Source organism: Camelus dromedarius, chromosome 11, assembly GCF_036321535.1.
Source record: "Camelus dromedarius isolate mCamDro1 chromosome 11, mCamDro1.pat, whole genome shotgun sequence".
Lineage (NCBI taxonomy): Eukaryota > Metazoa > Chordata > Mammalia > Artiodactyla > Camelidae > Camelus > Camelus dromedarius.
In genome coordinates this window covers 31,295,058-31,319,008 of record NC_087446.1, presented here as the reverse complement: position 1 = coordinate 31,319,008, position 23,951 = coordinate 31,295,058, and the positions used below count along the sequence as shown (strand labels likewise).

At 34.3% G+C, this 23,951-nt stretch overlaps 1 protein-coding gene across 2 annotated transcripts in view; it reads right to left on the bottom strand.

The window, feature by feature from the left end:
* METAP2 (methionyl aminopeptidase 2) overlaps positions 1–22,365 on the bottom strand; it is a 29,351-nt gene extending 6,986 nt beyond the window's left edge. Inside the window, exons 1-5 of one of the 2 annotated variants that reach the window (XM_010989966.3) lie at positions 22,137–22,365; positions 20,295–20,402; positions 12,508–12,573; positions 8,777–8,879; positions 458–619 (exon numbers count right to left, since the gene is read on the bottom strand). In XM_010989966.3, the coding sequence (XP_010988268.1) occupies positions 458–619; positions 8,777–8,879; positions 12,508–12,573; positions 20,295–20,402; positions 22,137–22,287 (590 nt within the window). In that variant the 5' untranslated portion in view covers positions 22,288–22,365. The remainder of the gene's footprint in view (positions 1–457; positions 620–8,776; positions 8,880–12,507; positions 12,574–20,294; positions 20,403–22,136) is intronic. The other variant, XM_010989967.3, reaches the window with a different exon arrangement.
* Positions 22,366–23,951: the final 1,586 nt, after the last annotated feature.

The following is a 23,951-nucleotide window of genomic DNA, read 5'->3' as shown; positions in this document are numbered from 1 at the left end:
ATTTTCTCAATGCTGCATGTTTTGAAACTTCTTGGAATCAGAGAATTAAGCTGCTTTTTATAGCTAATTATTTCTCAAGGGGAAAATTGAAGAAATAATTTCTTTTATTGGTTTCTTCACTGCATTATCAAAGTTTTGTGTCCCAGAATCATTAATTTAATATGAATTGCTGGACAGCAAAATAACAGATTTCCAGATAGAAAATAAGAATCAAGTAATGCGTACATTTGCACATTTGAGTGTACATGAGAACAAAATAGGATGGATTCGATGAGGTGTAAATGTCCTCTTATGGTTTCCTCATTACACTGAGACTACAAGAATTTAGAAGGTATTACTAAAAGCTTCACTTCAAGTTTTTTGGCAAAGTAGTAATAAAAGCCAAACATTACAACTGAAGAGTTAGCTCCAAAAAATTTTTTTCTATCATGTTCTTATAAAAACACATTCCTTTTACCAGATTTCTATCATTGTCATCCCAGGCTTGATCCAGCTCATAACATATTTTCTAACTTGTCGATGTGCTTCTGCAGCTTCTCGAAAATCATTCCAAATTTCTTCACTAGCTTGATCTAATGCTTTCTTTTCTTCACTTGTAGTTCTCCAAGCAGCTGTTCGCCTTTATAGTATGCATAGTATAGCATTAGTCACTTAAGAAACAGCAAAATAAACATAAAAGCAAAGAGATAAAAATATACTAAGATATTTTAGACAAAAATTATATGTTGCTTCTTTTATTAAAAGTCAGCAAAGATTCTGAAATACAAGTACCCACACATTTGCAGTCAAGCAAGCAATCAAGTTAAACCGTTTGTAAGACTAAGGAAAAAATATCCTCAAGTGAGATTTCGTTCATAGTCAGAGGGACTAATACCCTGCCACACAAAATAAGACAAAAGGAGAAAACCAGCAAAGTCAGAAAAGAGTCCTAGAAATGAAGCAGAAGGGAGAAAAAAGTCATCCTTCCACTTGCAGTAACATAAATTTTAAGAAACCTCAAAAAAATGCAACAAAAATTAGCAAATAATAATCCAAAGACTTGACCTGGCAATCTGCATACATCTTCCTCAAAACTAACGTGCTTTTCCAAGATTTTTCTTATTGTTTGTATACTAAAGTTTCTATATTTTAAAATTTCCAAGTGTAACAGATTTTTATATTCAGTATCTGGAAATGAGAAGATCAACTCACTCCCTTTTTATGCAGCACATTTCAAAAACAGTAACTGTTTTCAAATGAAAATCTTTTTTTTTTAAGTTATAACCTTCACAGATTCTTAAGCAATACTGAATACAGAGCTCACAAATCAGTGATCACTGCGGTATAAATCATACTTGGTATAAAAGTGATGCCTTCAATAAATTACTAACTGCCTCAAAGCTAGTGGCCAGCAAACTGGTGTGCAGGCAAATCCAGCCTAACACTTGTTTTGTAAATAAAATTTTATTGCAACAGATGCCCAATCATTTACATACTGTCTATAGCTATTTTCATGCTCCAACAGCAGAACTGAATTAACACTCAAGACCTGAAATATTTACTTTAAGGGACTTTACAGAAAAGTTTACCCAACTGCTCTAAACTACAGCTCCCTAAGTTAATGACCCAAAATGCTTTCTGAGTTTTTGTGTGTCACTGTCATCAAGTTCATGATGACTTTCTACTGCAGCAGCATCAACATCTACTACCTCCAGATTTTATAAAGTTGTTACAAAGGCCCAAAGGAGCCGTCCTATGTGAAATTGGCAGTATTAAGAGTCACAGAGGCTTCTTTGGCTTGTCTACTGTTTGCAGATGTATTTTGGATCTATCTACTGATGTTATCAGATAACTGAAATATTACAGTACCATCAATTTAAGGTCAATTTTAAACTCCTTAAATACTTAAATGTGTATCAATTACTTGTACAGGAATAGTAAAAAAACTAAGAGGCAATTTCTAATCAAAGTATTCAAACACCCTCAGAATAGAAGGCAGGAGGATAAGATCCTTTAAAAAGTATATTTTCACAATGTGACTCAACCTTTTTCAGCTGCAGTATATACTTATAGCTGCTCACTCCATGCTGGGGCAGGCAAGCCATAATCTCCTAACCTCTAGCTGTAACTCTAGCTGTCTCTCTCCTACAAATCCAAAAATCTTTCCTGGAAACCAGGAACCAAAATGCTCTAAGAGTAAATCATTTTGGGGCACAAGAGTACTGGCTTTATTCTCAGATCAATCTTTAAACAGTATATGTCACAATTCCTCATCTTTCACAGGGGCCATAACTCTGGCGCATATATCACAGCCATACCTGACAATAAAGGTTGAAGCACCCTCTACTTTAAAAGTCAAAGATCTTGTGGAAAGTAAAAATACCAGTTTTTACTCTAGAGTGGAAAGATAAAAAGACTATGTCCACAGGGAACTTGATGGATGTCATGCATTGTAGGACTGTGAAAATGGAATTGGTCAATGTTAATTTCCATTTCTTCTCCTCAAACAACCCTCAGATCCTTCAAATCCACTTCCTATATGTTAAAACGTAAGTATAATTAAATTTCAAATGCTATTTCATCGCAGAACCAGAACATAGTACAACACATCCCCAATACTGAATTCAACAGATCTCACATGAATACCTTACATTTCTGAAGGTTGCATGATTGACTGGCTGACTCTTAATAAGCAGTGGATTTTTCAAAAGATTATAGAATGTTCTGTAGTTAGTAAAGAACTATCAATCAAAAATTGGATTAAAGTAATTATTTTGCTAAGTCTTGAGTTCAAGTTGAAAGTCATTAGTAATATTCGAGAAATCTATTGCCAGAATCTATAATTATAATTCCAGGCCCAAATGAAAGACAAAGAATATATTGAAGGAATCTCTCCCTTTTCCTAAATTTGATTTTTTAGACAGTCAGTCTATTCAACAAAAACATATAAATTAATAAGGTAAGATGAAAAAACCAGTCTGGTCATAACAATTATTCCAAAAGGCAATTAATTAAACTGAGTCAAGTTAGATATGCTTTTTTAGAAAAATGTCTGTAAAACAAAATTATCAGAACAACTGCCTGAAATAGAATCTGTAAAGAAAGTTGTTTATAGAGCATGTAAATTCTTCAAACCTCTGATATTTTTTACTCCTTTTAATATTTCATTTTTACTAGTGGATATATTAAAAGCAGAAAAATATAAGTAAAATCAAAAGATACAAACAAATGTATAAGATTATTAATTTCTAACAGTCACAAACATTTGTGAACTCATTGTATGGGTAACTTAAAAGTAATTATATTTGCATTCTTAAAGCACTACATGCCACGTTAACAAAAACCATTTAAAATGCTTATCTTTAGCCCAGAAATAATTAAGAATGTATGCAGATATGGGACACTGAAACCTGGTCTTAAAGAGAAAAAGAAAGCATGTTTTAACTCTGCCAGTAAGAAAAAAACTATAGTTGATGTTCAGCCAGTAAAGGAAAATTCTTCTTATAGAATGATGTCAGCTAAAAAATGTAGAAGGAATGACAGAATAAGAAATTCACCACTTTGCTGTCCCTGTGAAATAACCAATAAAGCAAGAATCATCAATGGATATTAAAATAATTAAGTAAAAAGTTGTTGGAAAAAAGGATATTCCAACAGTACCAAAGGTACCCCACAGATCGCTTGGTAACTGCAAAAAGAACAAAGTGCCTTTAAAAAAGAAACAGCTGGCTGTCACCACATGAACCAAGTGATCAAATACAGTAAAACTAATGAAACAATCTGACATTATATCTGATTAAACAGACTGATACAATATGAAATACATAATATCACTTATGATACATCCCCATCAAATATGTTTAATCTAAATTTAATCTAAGCTTTTGTAAGTAATTTCAGTTTACAGAAAATACAGGAATAGAGAAAAAAGTCCAATGACACCACAAGGAAAACAACTGGAGAAATTCCTGAATGAGTCTTTCTAAACTACGTTGTCTCTTCTAAGTCAGTGCAATGGAAGAGAAAAAAGTGGGGATTCTAACTAAACGCAATGTATGAACTAAAAAGTGTTCCAGGGACAAAGAGGAAAAAAATTCTAAATCTAACTAGGTATTTACATGATACTGAGAAATTCTGAGGAGATGCTTGAAATTTTTAGAAGTGAGGACTCAAAATAAATAAGACATTTTTAAATGGCCCAGCTTAAAAAAAAAAAGAAGAAGAAAAAAAGAAAAGAAAATCAACAATAACAAAAACACATACATACAGAGATTGAGTATATATGGCAAAATGTTAAGAACTATTCAATTTAGGTAGTGAATTCATTATACTACTTTTCAATCTTTCTATTTGTCTGGAATTTTTCACTATAAAACTATGTTGGAAACAACAAAGATATTTATCTCAGCATTACTTATAACAGCAAACAACTAGAAATAAACAGTTGTATGTCCAATAAGACTGGACAAATAAATTATGGTATGCACACAGATGTGCAAATTATTCAGCCATTAGAAGTACTGTTGGTTTCTTTACTAACATGAAAACAAATTTAAAAAAGGATTATAAAGCTGTTTGTAGTATAGTTCTATCTTGAAAAACATTCCCAGAAATGTATAATACACATGTATAAGAGAGGCTTTAGAGACAGAAAAACAATATGTTAACAGTGGTTTTAATTCACAGGCAGAATTAAGGAAAATTTTATTTTCTCCTTTTTGTTCATCTGTATTTCCTAATTGTTCTATAATATGTATTACTTATAAAATTAACAACTGTTCCAAAAAACTCCCTACAAAATTTATAGATATCAAGAATTTCAAAATAATTCTTCATTCTACTTCTAGAGATCTAGAATAAGAGAAAAATCAGATCCAATTAACATATTAAGATGTTCATCACAATTTTTTCTAATGATAAAAAATTGAAAACACTATAAATGTTCAAAACTAGGGAAATAACTAAAAATTATGCTAGATATGAAACAGAACAGCATTACAGCCATTAAAAATTGGTTTCAGAGAATTTTAATGATACAAAAAACACATATAGAATGTTTAATTTTTTAAAGGGCAATAACCATCCTAGTAAAAACTGATTCAGACAAAGATCACGGATTTCTACACATCAGGAAGATGTTCCTAAAGAAAGATATTTACATTCTTAAGGTAATTTCCCACAAATTACTAATTACAAGAGGAAAAACAGTAATGATACACTAGAGAAACTAGATAACCTTATCCAAGTGATAAAAACTGACATACTGTGACTTCAGACATGACAACCCTGAAAAGAACACAATAGCTACTCATCTAGTATTCCATCCAAAGATGCACTATTGTCAAACAGTTCAGAAAAACAGTATGTGTACAGATACATCAATGTAACATTTTCCCACATTTGTCTTCTATCTTTCTATCTTATAAGGACAAAATGGAGTGTTATGTGTATATTATACATAATATAAATAACATATTCCATTGATTGAGAATAATAAAATGTGTGAAAAATGTTAAAGAGAATCTGAGAAAGGTATGCAGGAGTTTTCTGAACTATTTTCACATTATGGGATTACTTCTGCTAAGTATGAAATTATTTCAAAATAAAAAGTTAAAAATAATGCACTCAACCTGGGTGGTAGTTACACAGGTGAGCTCTTTGTGACAATTCATGCAATTTTCAATAAGTTTATTAAAAAGACAAGGAAAGCAAGATACAAAACTATACTTAATACTTTACCAAATCTGTAAGAATACTGACTCTATTTACAAATAGACAAAACTGATTATATGAATGTCAAAAATATATCGAGATTTATGAAAGAATAAACAATCAAAATATCTTCATTTCTTTTGTATTTCTCCAGGAGAGCACACAACACTGTTTTCAATATTTAAGAAAAGTATTACCCCAAAATTATAATACATAATTTTTTCCTCTATTGTTTCAAAAACTGAAGTTATCCTGCCTATTCAATGTTTAATTTGCAATAAAAAATGACAGAAAAAAGGGAGAAGTAGTTTCTAAGATTTATAAAATCTCAATTATTTTTTCTTATATTAAATATTACTTCAAGTATTCCACATACTCGTGTTTTTAAAAATATTAACAATCTGTTAACATGTAAAGGACATCAATGGCATTCTTTGACTTTAGCAATAAACATACAGAAATGAAAATAGGAATAAAAATATTTCATTTACATCAGTAGCAAAACCATAAAACACTTAAGAATAAATTCAACAAAAAAGGGACAGGAACTACATTAAAAAAAAAAATTAGAGTAATGGATAAGACAATGTGATACAACTGTCAGTTTTCTGAAACAAATAAATACAATGCAATTCCAATCAGAATTCTAAGGGCATTCTTCTGTGGATATGTGTTAGGACTAAAAATAGCTAAGAAAAGTAAAGAACTGTTTTCGGTTGTGTGTGTATGACAGAGGATCAAGACTTGCTTTATCTAATTATCAAAAGGTACTATAAAGTTTCTGATATCAAATCAAAGTAGTATTAGCATAGAAACAGACAAACAGACGAGTGGAACAAAATAATACAGAAACTGGTTCCATTATATAAGAGAATAGTTCCATTACATGAGAATAGTATATGGTAGAGGTGGTCATTCAATTAAACAGAATGAATTATTTAATAAACAATTCCAGCACAACTGACTATCCATTTGAAAGAAAATAAAATCAGCACCCCCAACCTTACACAAAAATTCTAGACCAATTAAAGATGTAATAAAACACAAAACAGAGTTCAAGAAAACAGAAGATACTGCTAGGAACCCAGAAGTACAAAGTATGAACATATACTGTATTTAAAATCTTTAAACTTCTGGAAGAGCTTTAAAAAAACAAAAAAGCCAACAATCAAAATATGCTCAAAATCACTAGCAATATGGGAATCATGAAGTATTAATATATTCTTTGATTCAGCAATCGTGCTCCTGAAAAACTATCACATAATAAAACTGCCAGCACATAAGGAGATATATATATCTCTATATATATACACACATATGTATGTAACACATATATGTATATACTTAGAGATGCTTATTGCAAATGATTTATATGGCAAAAGAAATTGGAGGCAAAATGAATGTTCATCAACTAGAAAATGGTGGCATAAAGTATGGTATATTCACACCATGGAATGTTACACGGCCACTCAAAAGAATAAAAGCTATTCTGATTGACTTAGAGGGATACATAGTCCTGAATGAGAAAAGCAAGGTGGAGGAAGAAAGTGTGCCTATGATTCCATTTTTGTAAAACAAATAATGACTAACACTCTCCTCATATAAACAGACATAGATGTACACATACATGAGCATAGAAAAATACGGAAGGCTACCTGCTAGGTGGTTACATGGGTCTGGAAGGGAGGGAAGGAAGAAGAAACAAGCAAAAAAAAAAAAAAAATTAAAAATATTATATTAAAAGTAAGTGTGATCACATCATATGTACTATGAAAATTTATGTAATTAATGTGAAATTACATGTCTGTGACATTCTAAAAATAGATGTTTTAAGATAGGGATAGTGACTGATGTATTCAAACTGAAAGAAAAGATGCCCAGGCCATAAAATATAACATCATGTTCCTTTCCAAACTTAAAGAAAAACAATGATGTCTTTATAGGTCAATTAAACAATGCTACAGTAGAAGCTTTCTTAACCAACTACTGCAACCACTGGATTAACCAATGCTCTTTATTCCCTCTGTAAATCATACTACTATCCACTGTATTCTGAATATCAGTGGTTAACAGGTTCCTGTTCTGAATAGTAACAGCAGCTAACACTTAATGCTTACTATGTGTGTCACTACTTTAAAACGCTTTACATATATTATTCTTCACAACAACACTATGAAGTACCCATTTTATAGATGAGGAAATGAAAGCATAGACAAGATAAATTACTTGCCCAAGTCACAAAGCTAGTAAGTGTTACAACTGGGATCCAATGTGGATAGTTTGGTCCCAGTTTCCACACTCTTTAACTAAAATCTATATGCCACTATGTCTGTCGACCAGATGAAATATATCCATTCAGAATACTTCCAAGCATCAGGTGATTTGTGTAAGTCATTTGTACTTGCTATTGTAATTATGTAATTTAATTATATATTACATAAAAAGAATTGTTTCTATGAAAACTAAACTGACTACTCAGTGAAGTCTCAACAAAGGCATGTCATCAAAAAATACTACTGTCAAACGAAACTATGAATGATCTCAGGAAAAAAAAATGTAAAGCTGTAGGGATCAGCACTCAGATTACTTAGTTCTCGCTCGTCACAGAAACTCAAAATGCAATAGACTAATAGACAATGCATTATGGATACAGTGCATGGAGGGGAAAAAAGTGGAGTCCAATGCAAATCCATGCTCAAATATCAAGAATAATGAGAAACAAACATTTGTTTCAAGTTAACTTTTATCAGTAAAGATTTTTGTGTGTGTGATACTTTAACATACTTTTTTGACGAACCAACTACTACTGGTCCCAATCATTTTGGTTTATTAATCTATTTATGTAGTGGAGGTACTGGGGCTTGAACCCAGGACTTTGTGCATGCTAGGCATACACTCTGCCACTGAGCTGTAAGTTCCCCCCCAATCATTTTGGATAAGAGGGCTTCTACTGTATTTTCTCCGTAACAAATTCACAAGCTGTTTATTAAGGTACTAGAACAAAGTTCTAAGAATAATCAAATCTGCTTTATTGCTAAACTACAACTTTCAAAAGTCAAACTGGAAGTTATCTTATTATCCTTACCCATCTTGTGTGGGTGGGTACTCGCATTCTTGTCCTTTGGGAAATACACCATTAGGATACAGGTCACATATTGGAACTGAGGGAGGGTCTGTTTGAACTTTTGCTGTGAGATACAAATAAAGCATTAGCTTCCGTAGTTAAAAATAAAATCAAGCAGTTATCATTACTATTTTTCTCAGTTCCTAATGGTTATTATATGCCCTAATTTCAAGGAACCTCCTTGCTATCACTTTACAGTTAAAAACAGAAGATACATCATCATGCTAGCCACCTCCTCTGCTTGGGAATAAAAATACTCAACTCCTCAGAACTCCATTATGTATTTAAATAGTATATGCCTTGGCAGAAAGTATACTTCTAATGTTTTTGTCTTCATTTACTATACTGGAAATGAAACAGCATGTAGAGGCTGGCTTTCACATGTAAAAATCAAAGAAGCAACAACAACAAAAATAAATTCTATAGCAATAAAGTAAAAATATAAAGCTATTATGTATTAATAAAGTAGGTTAAAAACTTATTTCAAGGGTAGATTGGATGTAAAGTTAAAGTGTATACACATCCAGTGCTAAAAGACTTTAGGTAGCCATAAACAAATTTCCAGATACTTCAAAAAAGCTATGGTGCTTAGCTTACGTTTTAAGAACATTATTTCCCTAACTATAATTTAAGACACCAGTGCTCCAAAATTTTTAAAAATATTTAGAAATCTGTTTTCCAAAAATCTGTTTAAATATGTAAGAACTAGTTATACAGTTCTTATTCTAAGAACTTTCTTTTAGTAATAAATGCTGAATCCAAGGAATGTTAGGAAGTTGCATAACAGTTAATTTATGCAATAATATATGACTTTTGATGTATACCTGTGCAGCATTTACCAAGTATTGAGTTGAAGAGTGTGATTTTTCTTTTGATTATAGCTGGTCTTATATTATGGATTTTTGTCTTAAATTTTAACACATATTTTAGGGGTTTTTTTTTTCCCTAAGAGGGGGAAAAAAGACACATATAAATAAAAATATGACCATTTACTAAGCCAAAGCATTTACCTATGGAACCATTTTTTGGTTCCCTCTTTTAATTCAAACAGTATTTCATGAGTACCAACTGTTTCCTTCTTTTAACACATTTAAAAGTGTTCTATGGGCAAATATCTTTGGGAAATACTGTTTTAGGCTCCTCCTAAGAGGGAACGTTAAAAATTTGAAATCAAAAAGGACTTCAGAGGTCATCTAATTTAGCCTCACAATGAAATCCAGGAACCCCCCACCTAGCACCCCTGACAGATAGCACTAAGTGCCTCACAATGGAAGCAGTCACTATCTCCTAAGCTAAAATCCATTCGTTTGGAGACAACTGTAACTATTAGAAAGGTCTTTCTACACTAATCTCCCTGTTACTTTCCTCTGTCAGTTCTACGTTTATTCTTTGCAGTTAAAAAAATTTTACTTTTCATTTCTACTGTTTCCTTCTTATGATGAGTAAACCACTTTAAGGGATGTGGTTCTTAACACTTTCACTCATAATCACTAACCTTGTCAGTATTTCTTTTAAGTTGGTACTATAACTGACTTCCATTAATAATCTAAATAAGGCATAATTAGTATAAGACTACACCACTGATTCTAAAACTCGTACTGTTACTGAAAGGTAAAGACTCCTAGTTTTTTGGTTCACATTGTACAAGCATTCAAAATCCTTAGGATCCTAGCACCCTATATTAAGTTTATATACATCTATTAAATTTCAGCTTGTTAATCTTAGCCAATTGTCTCAGTTTAAAATCTTTATTTTTGTCAACCAAAGTATTATGTCATCACCCTCAGCCTTATTTCATCTACAAATCTAATAAAGATACCTTTTATATTATCCACAAATTATTAAGACAAGATAATTGAAGGACTCAAAAAGATCACTAGAGAAAAATAATCTGTATTCAAAATAAGTTGAAGTCTAGCTTTTACCACTTAATAGCTGTGACTTGGACAAATGACTAAACGTGCCAAGCCTGTTTCCTCATCTACAAAATGAAGAACCAGATGAACTCTTGGATAACATTTGAAAATTATAATACACTAAGTCCAAGTTATCATCTAAAACCATGAATAATTAAATATCTGTACTGCACTTAATCATCAACTATCATTTATAATTCTCTCACTTTATAGATGAGGAAAATGAAGGCAGCAGACTGCCCATGATTACATTATTTGGCTTATTCCAGAAGTGATTTATGACAGTCTACACAAATAAGAGACATTCAAAGTAAATTAGAGAGCAAAAATCAAAACACAGAAGAATATAAAATAGAATCTGAAATAAAGCCAATACAAAACCAGATATGGCTCTAAGCTTTCTAGCAGACTATATATAAAAAAAGGGCTCGGTTATTTGCGTAGTTCATGATGTTTCTGAGATAAAGTACATTAACCACTCAGGAAAAGCCCAATTATTCTTGATACTAAGACCAGACAAATCAGTATCTGTCGAGAGCGCAGATAAAGAAATATAATGAACATATAAGTTCAACAACATCCTCATAGGAGGCACAATAAAGGCTGATGGCATCATACTAAAATATCTGTCACTGGAAGAATTCTACCAAGGCCAAATACAAAACAGCTCCTTAACACTCCTCACTGCTTATTTACCTTCATTACGGAGCAATTTTAGAGTATTTGGAGAAATAGATTTTACTCAAGCCATTCTCAGGTAATAATACCATGTCTCACAAGCACACTTTGAACAATTTCTGAATGGAAGGAATATGATATCATAATCCCTGGAGATTCCTGGAATGCAAGTAACCTGTGCTCATCAAATATAGACTATGCTAGGGGCAGAGCTGACATCCTAAGGAGAAAGGTTTAACCAGGACAGATGCCTGAACAGAAAGAAGGCTATCCCATGTCCACCTAGAGACACATCTGGGGAATGACTGGCAGAGCCAATAGCTTTCTTAAAAATAATTTAAGTATTTCCCTCAACACAGAGATAAAAATGGAAGTCAAGCCCCCAATATTCTGATTTATACAATTTTAGCCTGAGATTTTAAAGGAAGGTTTAGCCAGACACTGAATAATAGTCCCTAACAGCCCAAAGAACATCCAAGATTAGAACTTGTTCTGATTCTCAACCCAACTTTAATTCCTCAATACTATACAATCTCCCCTTTGTCTTCCTGATAGAGTTTCAGATCCCTGAAGACATTCAGCTATACCATTTATAGAAACAAAATATAAGATCACATTTTAAGTGAATTTGAAATAGCGTGACACAAATGTTATTAATAAAAATTCACTATATTCACAAATTTTAAGTAATGGGAGTCCTCATTAAATATTCTTCAAAAATCTCTTAATATCAAAGCTGGCAGATGAACTGCGAACTATGTTAATCCTATTACCACTCAGTGGCATTACTTTAGCCATCACTGACAAAATTACTTGAATTACTCAAGTTTTAAATTATAAAGTTTTTTAGGAACCTATCCCTAACTTGCAATAAAATGCAGCAAACTTATTATTAACATTACTTGGCTGAATAACTGCTGAAGAAAATACCACAACAGTTAAAGCAAAGTACCTGCCAAATAGCTGGGAGTTTCCATTAAGCCTAAATTTATTTCCCTTATATATATCAGAATTTTAAGCAACTTCAAATCTACTCTTCAAACCTGCTGGTTAATAACCATTCTAATTTGTCAAGTAAGGTCAACTTATGACACTAACGTCCTCTCTTCTTCTTCTTCTTTTTCTTCTTCTTTCCAGTTGCTCCATCTCCATCACCATCTCCATCTAAGGAAACATAGTTTCAAGATCATTTAATCCTAATCAGCAGAGAGACAAAACAAGTACAAGCAGACAAGTACACACACATACAGTACATTTTAAATAGCAAAGTCAACTCAACATTCTTAGAATTTTGTATTAAGTACGAGAATTTGACTTGTGTAATCAAAAGCACTAGTAAACTTTACTTTGACTTACTCTAATAAAAGAATTGTTGAATAAGATATTTTAAGAATAAAAAAGTATTAAATAACACATCTTTTAAAAACTAAGAAAAATTAGTGTTAAATACCAATAATAATGACTATATGACATCATCTGAAATTACATAATTATAATTTACATATGCTTTGCAGTTAAACATTTGTATTTCATGATCTCATGTAATCCTCAAAGCAACTGTGTGAGGTAAAAAGGAATGTTAAGGGACATGCCCAAGATAATTCTAACATAAATGACAGAATTAGACCAAGAATATGTCACCTGATTCCCAATCTAGTGAGAGGTGACTGGGGTCTCATATTTTAAAGTATCTTTCCAGCATAGTTGTTATTACAGAAAAAGAGGTCTCCTTCACAGTCAAATTGCGTACAAAAAAATCGTATTTTTAAGATGTGGTATATACATACAATGGAAAACTACTCAACCATAAAAAAGAATGAAATAATGCCATCTGCAGCAACGTGGATGGACCTAGAGATGATCATACTAAGTGGAATAAGTCAAAAAGACCAATATATGATATCACTTATATGTGGAATCTAAAAAAAGATACAAATTTTATTTACAAACCAGAAATAGACTCTCAGACATAGAAAACAAACTATGGTTACCAAAGGGGAAGTGGGGGAGGGATAAATTAGGAGTTTGCGATTAAAAGACACACACTACTATATATAAAATAGATAAACAAGGACCTACTTTACAGCATAGGGAACTATATTCAATTTCTTATAATAAGTGATAATGGAAAAGAATCTGAAAATATGTGTATATAAATTCATGTATAGGTATAACTGAATCACTTTGTTGTACATCTGAAATTAACACTGTAAGTCAACTACACTTCAATAAAAAGTAAAAATTTTAAAAAAATCCTATTTTTCCTAGGTTCATAGTTCTCAGATTCTCAAAAGAACCTGATGCCCCAAAATGGAGGTTAAAAACTATTCAAAAATTAGTTAGCAAAAGAGTACCCAAAATAGCCATGATCTGTCTTGTCAGTTTTGATAGGACAACAATCTTCTATGAAGCCTAACAGCCATACCCTTGAACTTTGAGAAAAAATAAACAATACAATTAAGGCCAAAATTAAACAGTGACTTAAAACATTTTTAAATAAAGTTGTCAAAAACAGAACTACATGCCTGAATTTCTAAAAATGATGCTCAATAAATCTGAACAATCATTTCTGAAGTATGCTAATCTACAGACAAATCACACTGCTATGAAATACAGATGAATAGGACAGTGTCACAAATAATTAGAAGCTCATAGTTTAATAGTATGCTCATCATATGGTATTTTTTTTTAATGTTTAACCTAGTGGTAGTAATTAATGGCTACTAGCATTAATAATTTTACACAGTAAAACCTACACCCATATAACAATGTCAAATGACTGTTTATATTTTCTGCTCAAAGAGCTTCCTTTCTACTCCCAGACTGGTAAGTAGAAGTCATAAAAGAAAATCCCTCACCATGCTACCTACTATATTCTTCTATTATAATCATTAATTTAAACTGATCCTTAATTGTCTTTAAGCTCCTTAAGGATTAGACACCATTTCTTAAATTAAGCACAGTGCCAAGCATGTGACAAATGCTCAGTCTGTTTGATGAATGAATGTTCTTTTAGTTTACCTTATCTTATTTATATTTATTTTCACCTAATTGAGAAATAGGAAACAGCAGTTTACCAAAGAGGGAGGTAACATGATCTAGGGCTTTAATGAGTGGAATGACAGGAAATCATCAATATTTGACAATTTTTGACTTACAAAGTTGCATTTCTTAATGCTCAGCCTTATAAAATTAACAGAAACAGTGGAGACACAAATATTGCTGACTTACAAATTAGTGGTTTCTATATTCAAAAGCCTAACAAAAATAACAAGAAAAATTTTTGGAAAACACAACTTTGAATTTTCTCATGTGACATATATAGCAAACTCACATATTCTGCTCTACAGGTTTAACAGTACCCTTCTTCATTTATCAAATAAATAAATGAGTTCTTAAGTGCCATGCAATAGGGACAGAACAGTATACAAGATAGTCTTTGCTCTGTATGAACATTCAATGAGCACACAGCTATATACCTTAGATTGAACCTGAAACAAATGCTTCAAGATGTATAATCAGTTTTAAATACACACTCAAAATCCTTCCAGTTGTGTGACCCTGCGGAAGTTATTTAGCCTCCCCCTATAATGGTTTCCTCATCTTTAAAGTGGAATAAGACAAAGCTCCACCTTGATACTCAGTCATCATTCTAAGGCTAATTACTTTATCCAATGTCCAAAGTCACTGTTCAGTACAGAATGGCCACCATTTATTGAACACTTGTGCTAGAATTGCAGTAGAGCCAGGATCTCAGTATTAAACTACATATGCTTATGGTTCTACTTATCATACTACGCTACAATTTATGTTTTCACATGTCTTTCTTTCACAGCATCCCAGGATATTCTTAAAAAGCAGAGACTGTTTTATTTCTATATTAGCATTATGCCCAAATCAATTAATATTTGATAAATGACAACTGGACATCTATACACAAACAAAAAAGAACTTCAATCTTTACCTTGCACTATATACAAAAATTAATTCTAAATGGACCACAGACCTAAACATAATGTATTAAAAGGACAGTTCTTCCTTTTAACATTTACAACATATAAAACTTCTTGAATACAAGAGCAAATCTTCATGACCTTAGACACCTCAATTACTTAACTTTCTGGATAGGACACAAAAAGTATGACCCATAAAGGAAAAAACTAGATAAATTGGACTTCATCAAAATTAAAATAGTTTCTGCTGCAAACAATACCAGCATGGGAGAAAGTATCTGATAAAGAACTTGCATCAAAAATATATAAAGTCATCAAAAAAATTTAAATAATAAATGCTGGGGAGGGTGTGGGGAAAGGGGAACCCTCCTACACTATTGGTAGGAATTTAAACTGGTGCAGCAACTATGGAAAATAGTATGGAGATTCCTTAAAAAACTAAAAATAGAGTTATCACATGATCCAGAAATCCCACTCTTGACATGTATCTGGAAAAGATGAAAACTCTTTTAATTCGAAAAGATACATGCACATACGTACATCACAGCAGCACTATTTACAGTAGGCAAGAACATGGAAGCAACCTAAGTTTGTCCACAGACAGATGAATGGGTAAAGATGTGGTGAATATATACAATAGAATATTACTCAGCCATAAAAAGGATGAAACATGCCATTTGCAACAACATAGATGGACTTAGAGATGATCACACTAAATGAAGTCAGAGAAAGACAAATATCATATGCTATCATTTATATGTGGAATCTAAAAAAATGACAAATGATATAAAAGGTAAATAAAAATATGAAAGGATACTCAACATCATCAGTCATTCAGGAAATGCAAATTAAAACCACAATGACATACCACTATACACCTATATTAGAAGGGCTAAAATTAAAACAAACAATATCAGTGCTTATGAGGATACAAAGGGACTGGAATTCTCAAACACTGCTGACAGGAATGCAAAATGGTACAGCCACTTTGGAAAATAGTTTGATAGTTTCTTATGAGGTTAAACATACACTTAACCACATGATCCTACATTTACACAGTAGAAACCCTACTCCTAGAAGAAATAAAAACATAAAGACCTGTATGCAAATGTTCACAGTAACTTTATCCATAATGGACAAAAACTCGAAATACCCCAAACTTTCATGGAGTAGTAAATGAATAAACAAATTTGGAATACTACTCAGCAATAAAAAGTAATGAACTACTGTACATAGGCAACAACCAGATGACTCACAAAAACATGCTAAGTAAAACAAGCCAGATACTGAAAGAGCTGCATAATGTAAAAATTCATTTATAGGAATATTGTTTAAAAAAAAACTATAGGAACAGAAAATATAACAGCAGTTGCCAGGCGTCAGGGTGTAGAGCAAGAGAACTGACTACAAAGGGACACAAGATAACTGTTTTGTGGAGATTAAAATGTTAAATGAAATGGTCCGCATTGTGGTAATGTTTATATAAATGCATACAGTTGTCAAAACTCACCAAACTATACATCTTAAAAAGGTGAATATACACAACATCAAGAGTAAACTCTAAAGTAAACTAGACTTTGGGTGATAACGATGTATCAATGTAGGTCTGTCAACTGCAACAAATGTACCACTCCGCTGAAGGATGCTGATAATGGGAGAGGCTACGCATGCATGGTAGTAGGAAGTATACAGGAAATCTCTATACTTTCTGCTCAGTTTTACCTGAAACTGCTTTAAAAAATAGTTAATTAAAAAAAAAGTAATATATTATCCTAGGCAAATTATACCTCAATAAGCCTGACTTAAAATTTATTGAATTACTTCTAACAAATTATTAAATACCCACAGGATTAACTTTTTACACCAATACTCCAGTTTCAAATTAAATATAAAATTATCACCTTCTTTGCTTGCAAACCACCCCCTCAATCTCTAAACCAGCTTTCTGTCTTACTTCACCATTTTAGTCAACAGTACCAACATTCTGTCACCCAAATTCAAACCCCTAGAGTCTACTCTTGCCTCTCCTTCCTTTTCCCCAAATTGAAAGTCTCCAAATCCTTCAAATTCTGCTTCCCCAACCACGGTTCCATCGGACACTTCCTTTCCATTCTCATTTATGCCCACCAATTCAATCCTTCATTACCACATGCCTAGGGCTATTATCAAGTGGCCTTCAAAATGATCTCCATGCCTTTCCTATATGTTTCCTCTTTTCCAACAATCCTGCATATATATGAAAACTAAACTATTTTTTTCAGAGCATTCTTATTCTAAAAATGCTCATACTCATAGGAAAATAGATCAGATTTGTGGTTAAGAGGCAAGGGACGGGGAGAGGGAGAACTAGAAGGTGGTCAAAATGTATAAACCTCTAGTTATAAAATAAGTAGTGGGGATGTAGGGTACATAATTAATGTAGTTAACACTGCTGTATGTTATATATAAAAGTTGTTAAGAGTAAATCCTAAGAGTTCTCATCACAAGAAAAGAATTTTTTTGCCTTTATTTTGTACCTATATGAGACAATGGATATTCACTAAACTTATTGTAGTAATCATTTTACCATGTATATAAGTCCAATCATGCTGTATACCTTAAACTTACACAGTGTTGTCTCCAATTATATCTCAATAAAACTAAAAGAGAAAAAGGAATGAACAAATGAAACATGGGAAAAAAAATGCTCAAAGGATTCCTCATAATCATCTCATAATGAGGCCAGTGTGCACTGTTCACTATGCTTTGAATATTTTCTCAGCACTGTCCTGCCCCAAAATGGTCTCTTCTGTTTGATTTTATTTAATTCCTTCCAATGAGCCTTCCTTCAGCATTCAGTCCACAATTCCAAACCCAAATTCCAATACATTTTATTTCAGGTACCAGTGTAGTAACATAGTACCAATATCTTATCCAGCATATCTTTTCACTTCTCTATTTTGTCTCTCCACAACCATCAGTTTTCCTTTAGAATAAAGATAGTGAAATACTACCTTCCCATCCCCTCAAAGACCTCTCACAAATTAGTAGTATTGGTTAGTCCTAATTACCAAAATGAATTTAGGAAAATGAACTCAAACTGGAAAAACTACTAATATTCCTAAAATTTTTTTTAGTACATTGAAGATTTCCAATCTGATAAGCAAAATACCCTTCTTCAATATCAAGAGATTCATACAGCTTTGCAGAGGTGCAGTGGAACAAGGCACTGTCTTCAAGATTAGCACTGTGATATTCCACACATAGTGGGCCTATAGCAACCTATTACAGTACCTTGAATTTACAGATATCTTTCTCGTTAAAGAATTCAAAATATGTTCACTATCTGAAGCATAAACCAAGGTAGAATGGACAAGGTTTGTGTAAGGAAAAGGAAAAGCTAACTATTCCCTTATTCTGTAACCAAGCAGGATCCTGTGGGGCCTTCCCAAGGACAGATCCTATTTCTTCTGACTGTATGTAAAAAGGCTTTAAACTCCTAGGCCTTTCTCAAGTTCCAAAGAGCAAATTTAATCAAAGAAATGAGAAAATACAGAAACAAAGGAAAACAAATTAAGCAAGACAAAATAATAATAGTTCAGCCATAAAAGAATGTTAAGGACCTTTAGTTTCTCCTCAAGGGCTCTAGATAATATCCTAAATCATATCCTTGAGTTGTGCTGCAGATACTAAAACCCCTACCAGGTAGAAAAAGTCAACTGTACTGACCACTAGCATACAAACTGCAGACTAGTTGAAGCCAGAAAACTGGTAACTGAGACTCTGCCCCCTCCACCCCTTCCAAAAATCACCTTGTTACCACACAACCAACCAATCAGAAGAAAGTCTATAAGCTGATCAGGAATCCTGCAACCCTCACCCCTAATGTTGCCTTTAAAAATTCTTTCCTAAAAGCCATGGGGGGGTTCAGGTCTCTTGAGCATGAGCTACCTGGTCTCCTTCCCTGGCAATTTGCAAAAAATACTGTACTTTCCTTCACCACAATGCAGCGTAAGGTTCTCTAACAAATCTTGGCACTTTTTTCACTAAATTTTTTACTGTAAGCTCCTTGAAGGCAGAGAACTTACCTTTCTAATGGAAAAACAAGTGCTCTGCATTATCGTAACATGATAATTAAAGTACAGCAGGTATTTGTTGCTAAGGGTTGGAAGGCATAAGCCCAAGATGGCAGAGCCTGAGGCAGAATGGTCACAGCAGTAGGTAATTGAGAATGGGAAAGCCCTATCTCCTCTTCCGCCAGAAGAGAGTACAGAATAATAATAGTTCTCCTAACTAATCACTTCCTCCACTGTCTCACTGACAGTATAAATTCCAAGAGTTGTCTTTAACGAAATCTATGGAGAAAGCTCCAAAATACCACAAAGATCTAGGATCAGGGAATTTATAATAGATTTTATAAGCGCTCCAAGATGCTCCTTTGAGAATAAAGAGAAGTACCTTTGGCACTTGAAAGAGAGTAAAAGGAACAGACTTGGAACCAGTTGCTGTTTGAAACTCTGGCTCTATTTTATGCATACTAGCTGTGTCACATTAGACAAATCACATAACTTTTATTTCCTGTTTGCTTGATTTTGTGAGGGTAAAATGAGAATGCATGAATGTATCCTAAGATAGTGCACAATATATATCAGTTGTTCAATAAACATTAGTTAAATAAACAGGACTTCAATTTTATTAATACTCACCCACTACTTGGCCTTTACCAAGTACATTTTCAAGAGTTGTGATCTGTGTTATTTGAGCATTCAACATATTCAACTTTTTAAAAAGTTGCTAATAAATACCTTCTCCTCTTTGTGGCATTGAGGCTTTAACATCAATTAACCAAAACATCAGAGAATACTGGACTATATGAACAAATTAATAGTTTTAGTTTAAAGAATGTCTTATTTTTTTGCTTTTCTAACCACAAAAATCAAATTAACCATTTACCTTCATCATCATCATCTCTTTCTTTCTCTTCCAACGCTTGTCTTTCCAACTGTCTTGCTACATCATCAACTGAGGTTCCTGATTCTTTATCAGGTTCCTGTTGCCCTGCTGATCAAATATAAAAACATAAATCAAATCTAATAAAGATATTTTCCCACTAGAATATATTCTAAGGATCCTAAAAAATACACAAGTCCTTTCCTGATACACGTTCAGGAAACAAAAACAGAAATATTGTAAGCAAAATAGAATTTATATGATAGAGAAGAATCTTCTATCTCTAAGTAGTACTGTCCATCCAACAAAATATTCATTATACATTCTCTGTGCTAACAGCTAAAGGACAAACAAAAGTGTGAGTTGGTCCCTATCCTTAAGTAAATTAACTTCTTAAAGTATTTAACAATTAAACTACAAAAAATATTTCATTATCCAAATGGACAACAGATGCTAAAAAACTTAATAAGAGGATTTCTGTGGGACTCTGGGGGCTTTATGAAGAAAGAAGTTGTCAAGCTGGGCCAGGAAAAGTCAAAACAAACAAAAGAGATTTCATTACTAAAAACAAAATTCTCCAACAGCTATGCACAAGACCAGGCCCTGTTGTGGAAGGTATTACAATCTAGCTAAAAGAGCAATGTATATGCATAAATAGAAATAGTATTATCAGGCAGCACATAACGAAGTGACATCCTGGCTACTGCAGAGAGTTCATACAGAGATATAACAATTAAAAATATTTTAGAGGCAGTCTGCTGAACACCTTAAAGAACAAACTGAAGAGTTTGGCTTGCATCTGAAAGCCAAGAACCAGACTATGTTCTGGGATTTAACTTTGCTCTGGAAGTGTCCCAGCACCTACAACTCTCCCTATTCAACTCCCATCTAATCAAAATTTCAGAAATATACAGATTAGCCCTCTCCAACCTCTATCAACTCCACATTCATCACCTATGGCCTCTCCATTTTTCTCTCATTTTTTCCGTGGCTGATTTTAATTAGAAATAGTATAAACTATTTTTCCTAAAATGAACGCCTTTGAGCAACAAAAACACTTGACTTCTTGAAATCAAATATAACTCATGATATAATCCAAGTGTTAACTTTCAGCTGTTTTCCTTGCCTTACTAGTGGATTTAGAGAAGTTCCATTCGGACCTACAGAATATCTAGACTGCCTACAAGTGGCATCCTAACTCAGGTCTAAAAGCCCTAAAGCTAGATGATGCTGTAGCATTAGGCAGATGAGGCACCACCATCACATACATCCTTCAATTACCACTCAGTGACAAGAGAGCGTGGGCATACACACATCCATACAGACCCCAGAAGTGCAGCTTGCCACAAAAAATCCCTCTGTAAACTGGGGTGGTGGGGAGAGGAGCAGTCGAGACACTAAGACCTGCCAACTCCACCCCCACCCTCAACGAAATTATGTCCCACGTTGTTCTAGTAAAGAGGAGGCAGTATGGGTCAGAACCAGATTCTGGAGGAGGAGGCCAAACCGTGAGGAAGGTGGGAGGGCTGGGCCCTATGCACCGCTCCAAGTCCGTTGCACGGTCTGCGTGGGAGCGGAGTTCTGGCAACACAGTGGCCCAAGAGTTACCTCTAGGGAAGCTGAGGCACCCTCTTCTCTTCCACCCCACACCCACCAGCTCCCTAGTCCCACGGGAGAAACCGCCTCTCTCCGGGACTGGGAATCTGCAGCCTGGCCTGGACACAAATTCAGTCCTGGGAACCAGCCTAGGGTTCCGAGTCCCCAGTCCCTGTCACCCACGCCGGGCCTGAGTCGAGCCGTTCCGCCATCCCGGCGTGGACTGGGAAAACATAAAACTCCTTTTACCTGTGGCAGCCCCTTTACTCTTCTTCTTCTTCCGTCTTTTTTTCTTGGCTGCCTCCTCAGCCGTAGTGGCAGCTCCCTCCTCCCTGTCGTCTGGATCCAGGTCGCCATTCAGGTGGCTCCCGGAGGACGCTACCTCCTCCACGCCCGCCATATTGCCCGAGAGAGCGCGAGGGAGTGAGACAGAACGCTGAAGGCCCGCTCCTTCTTCACACACCTACGCCGGAAGCTGCTCTCTATGGTAGGGCCGCGGGGAATGCTGGGACGGAGGAGGACTCGACGCGGAAGGTCGCGCGCAGAGTAGGCGGGGCTCACGTCGGATTGCGCGCGGCTGAGGTGGTGGCGAAAAGCCGGCCATGCCGGTTCTGTGTGTCGTCCCGCGCTTCGGGCAAACCTGCCTGCTTGTGTCAGTTTGATTTCCTGCACCTACCCTGTGGAGTGGCGCTGCCCACGAGAGAGAGGCGCGTCTCCGCTGAAACCCAAAAGTTTTATATTCATGGTTTTATACAACATACCGGAAGCGAGGAGAGGGGCGAAAAAAGTGCCTTCAGTTGCACATACTTCTTTTTTATGACTCAAAAGGACCGCGTTGTCATTCATAATTACAGCTCACGGCGAGGCTGTCCAGGCGCTTAAGGAAATGTACCTGCAAAAGGGTTTGAGGAGGCCGTCAGAGGAGAAGAGAACGTAAGACGTTTATTATTAGGGACGCCAACGGAAGGCAGCGCCTCAGGAAGGAAGGAGTGGTCAACTGCGTTGAGTGCTGCTAAGAGGTCAAGTAAGAGGACTCAAAAATATCAGATATATATTGTAATATGGAAGCCACTGGTGACCCTAGCAAGAGCTATTTTGGTAGAGAGATGGAAGCCAGACTAAAGAGAGTTGAGAAACGAGAGGAAATATAGAATCTTCTCATCCTTCAAGTTTTCAGCTTAAATGCACTCCCTCAGATAATCCGTCCTCAACAATCTAAATCAGGCCTTGCTCATACAACCTTTCATTGAACCTCTTCCTATAGTAGTTTGTAATTAATTTATTTGTGTGATTATTTGTTATATGTGTTTCTCTCCAACTGCCTTGAGCTCGAAGACAGGAGCCTTGCATGTTTTGTGCTCTTATCACCAGCACCCACCTTTAATCTAAAGCATAGTAGGAACCCAGTAAATACTCAGTGTATAAATAGCACTTAAAAAGAAGCCCAAGGGCTTGACATTCATCTCACTTAACCCACTTTCGAGTTGGGGAAATTAGAGAGTTTTGGTAAATTGCACTAAGTCATATAGGACATAAATAGGAGAGCTTGAATCCAAACCCAAGTCATTAGGCACCAGAAATTTAATAATTCTGTATTCTGCCTTCCCAACTGAAATTCAAATCAGTTCAATACAAATGTATTCATTGCAGACTAGAAATAATTTTTCTTGGTGGAAGTTAAAAAAGTGAAAAAAAAGGTATCCAAGAAAATTTAGCATTCAACATCCTTATAAGTAAGTTCAGCTATATAAAAAAATGTGTTCAAGCTTTATTGTGAATCTTCCCAATTCCTGTAAAAGTTCTGGGAACACTTGGGCGGTGGCTACCACCTCAGACCCAACCCAGGAGACACAGTGTCCTGGGAGACAGAACCTGTGGGGTTGGTAGATGAATTTTGATGAAGGGTACTTGAGGTATAAGTTGATCTACAGAGCTACTAATGTCAAAATAAAATTTGTTCACTGAAAAAATAAGATGCTAAAATCCAATAATAAAACAAAATAGAGTTTCTTGGCTGCAAAGGCATTGTACTCTACTTTTCCCCCTTCCTCTCCTGAAAAGAGG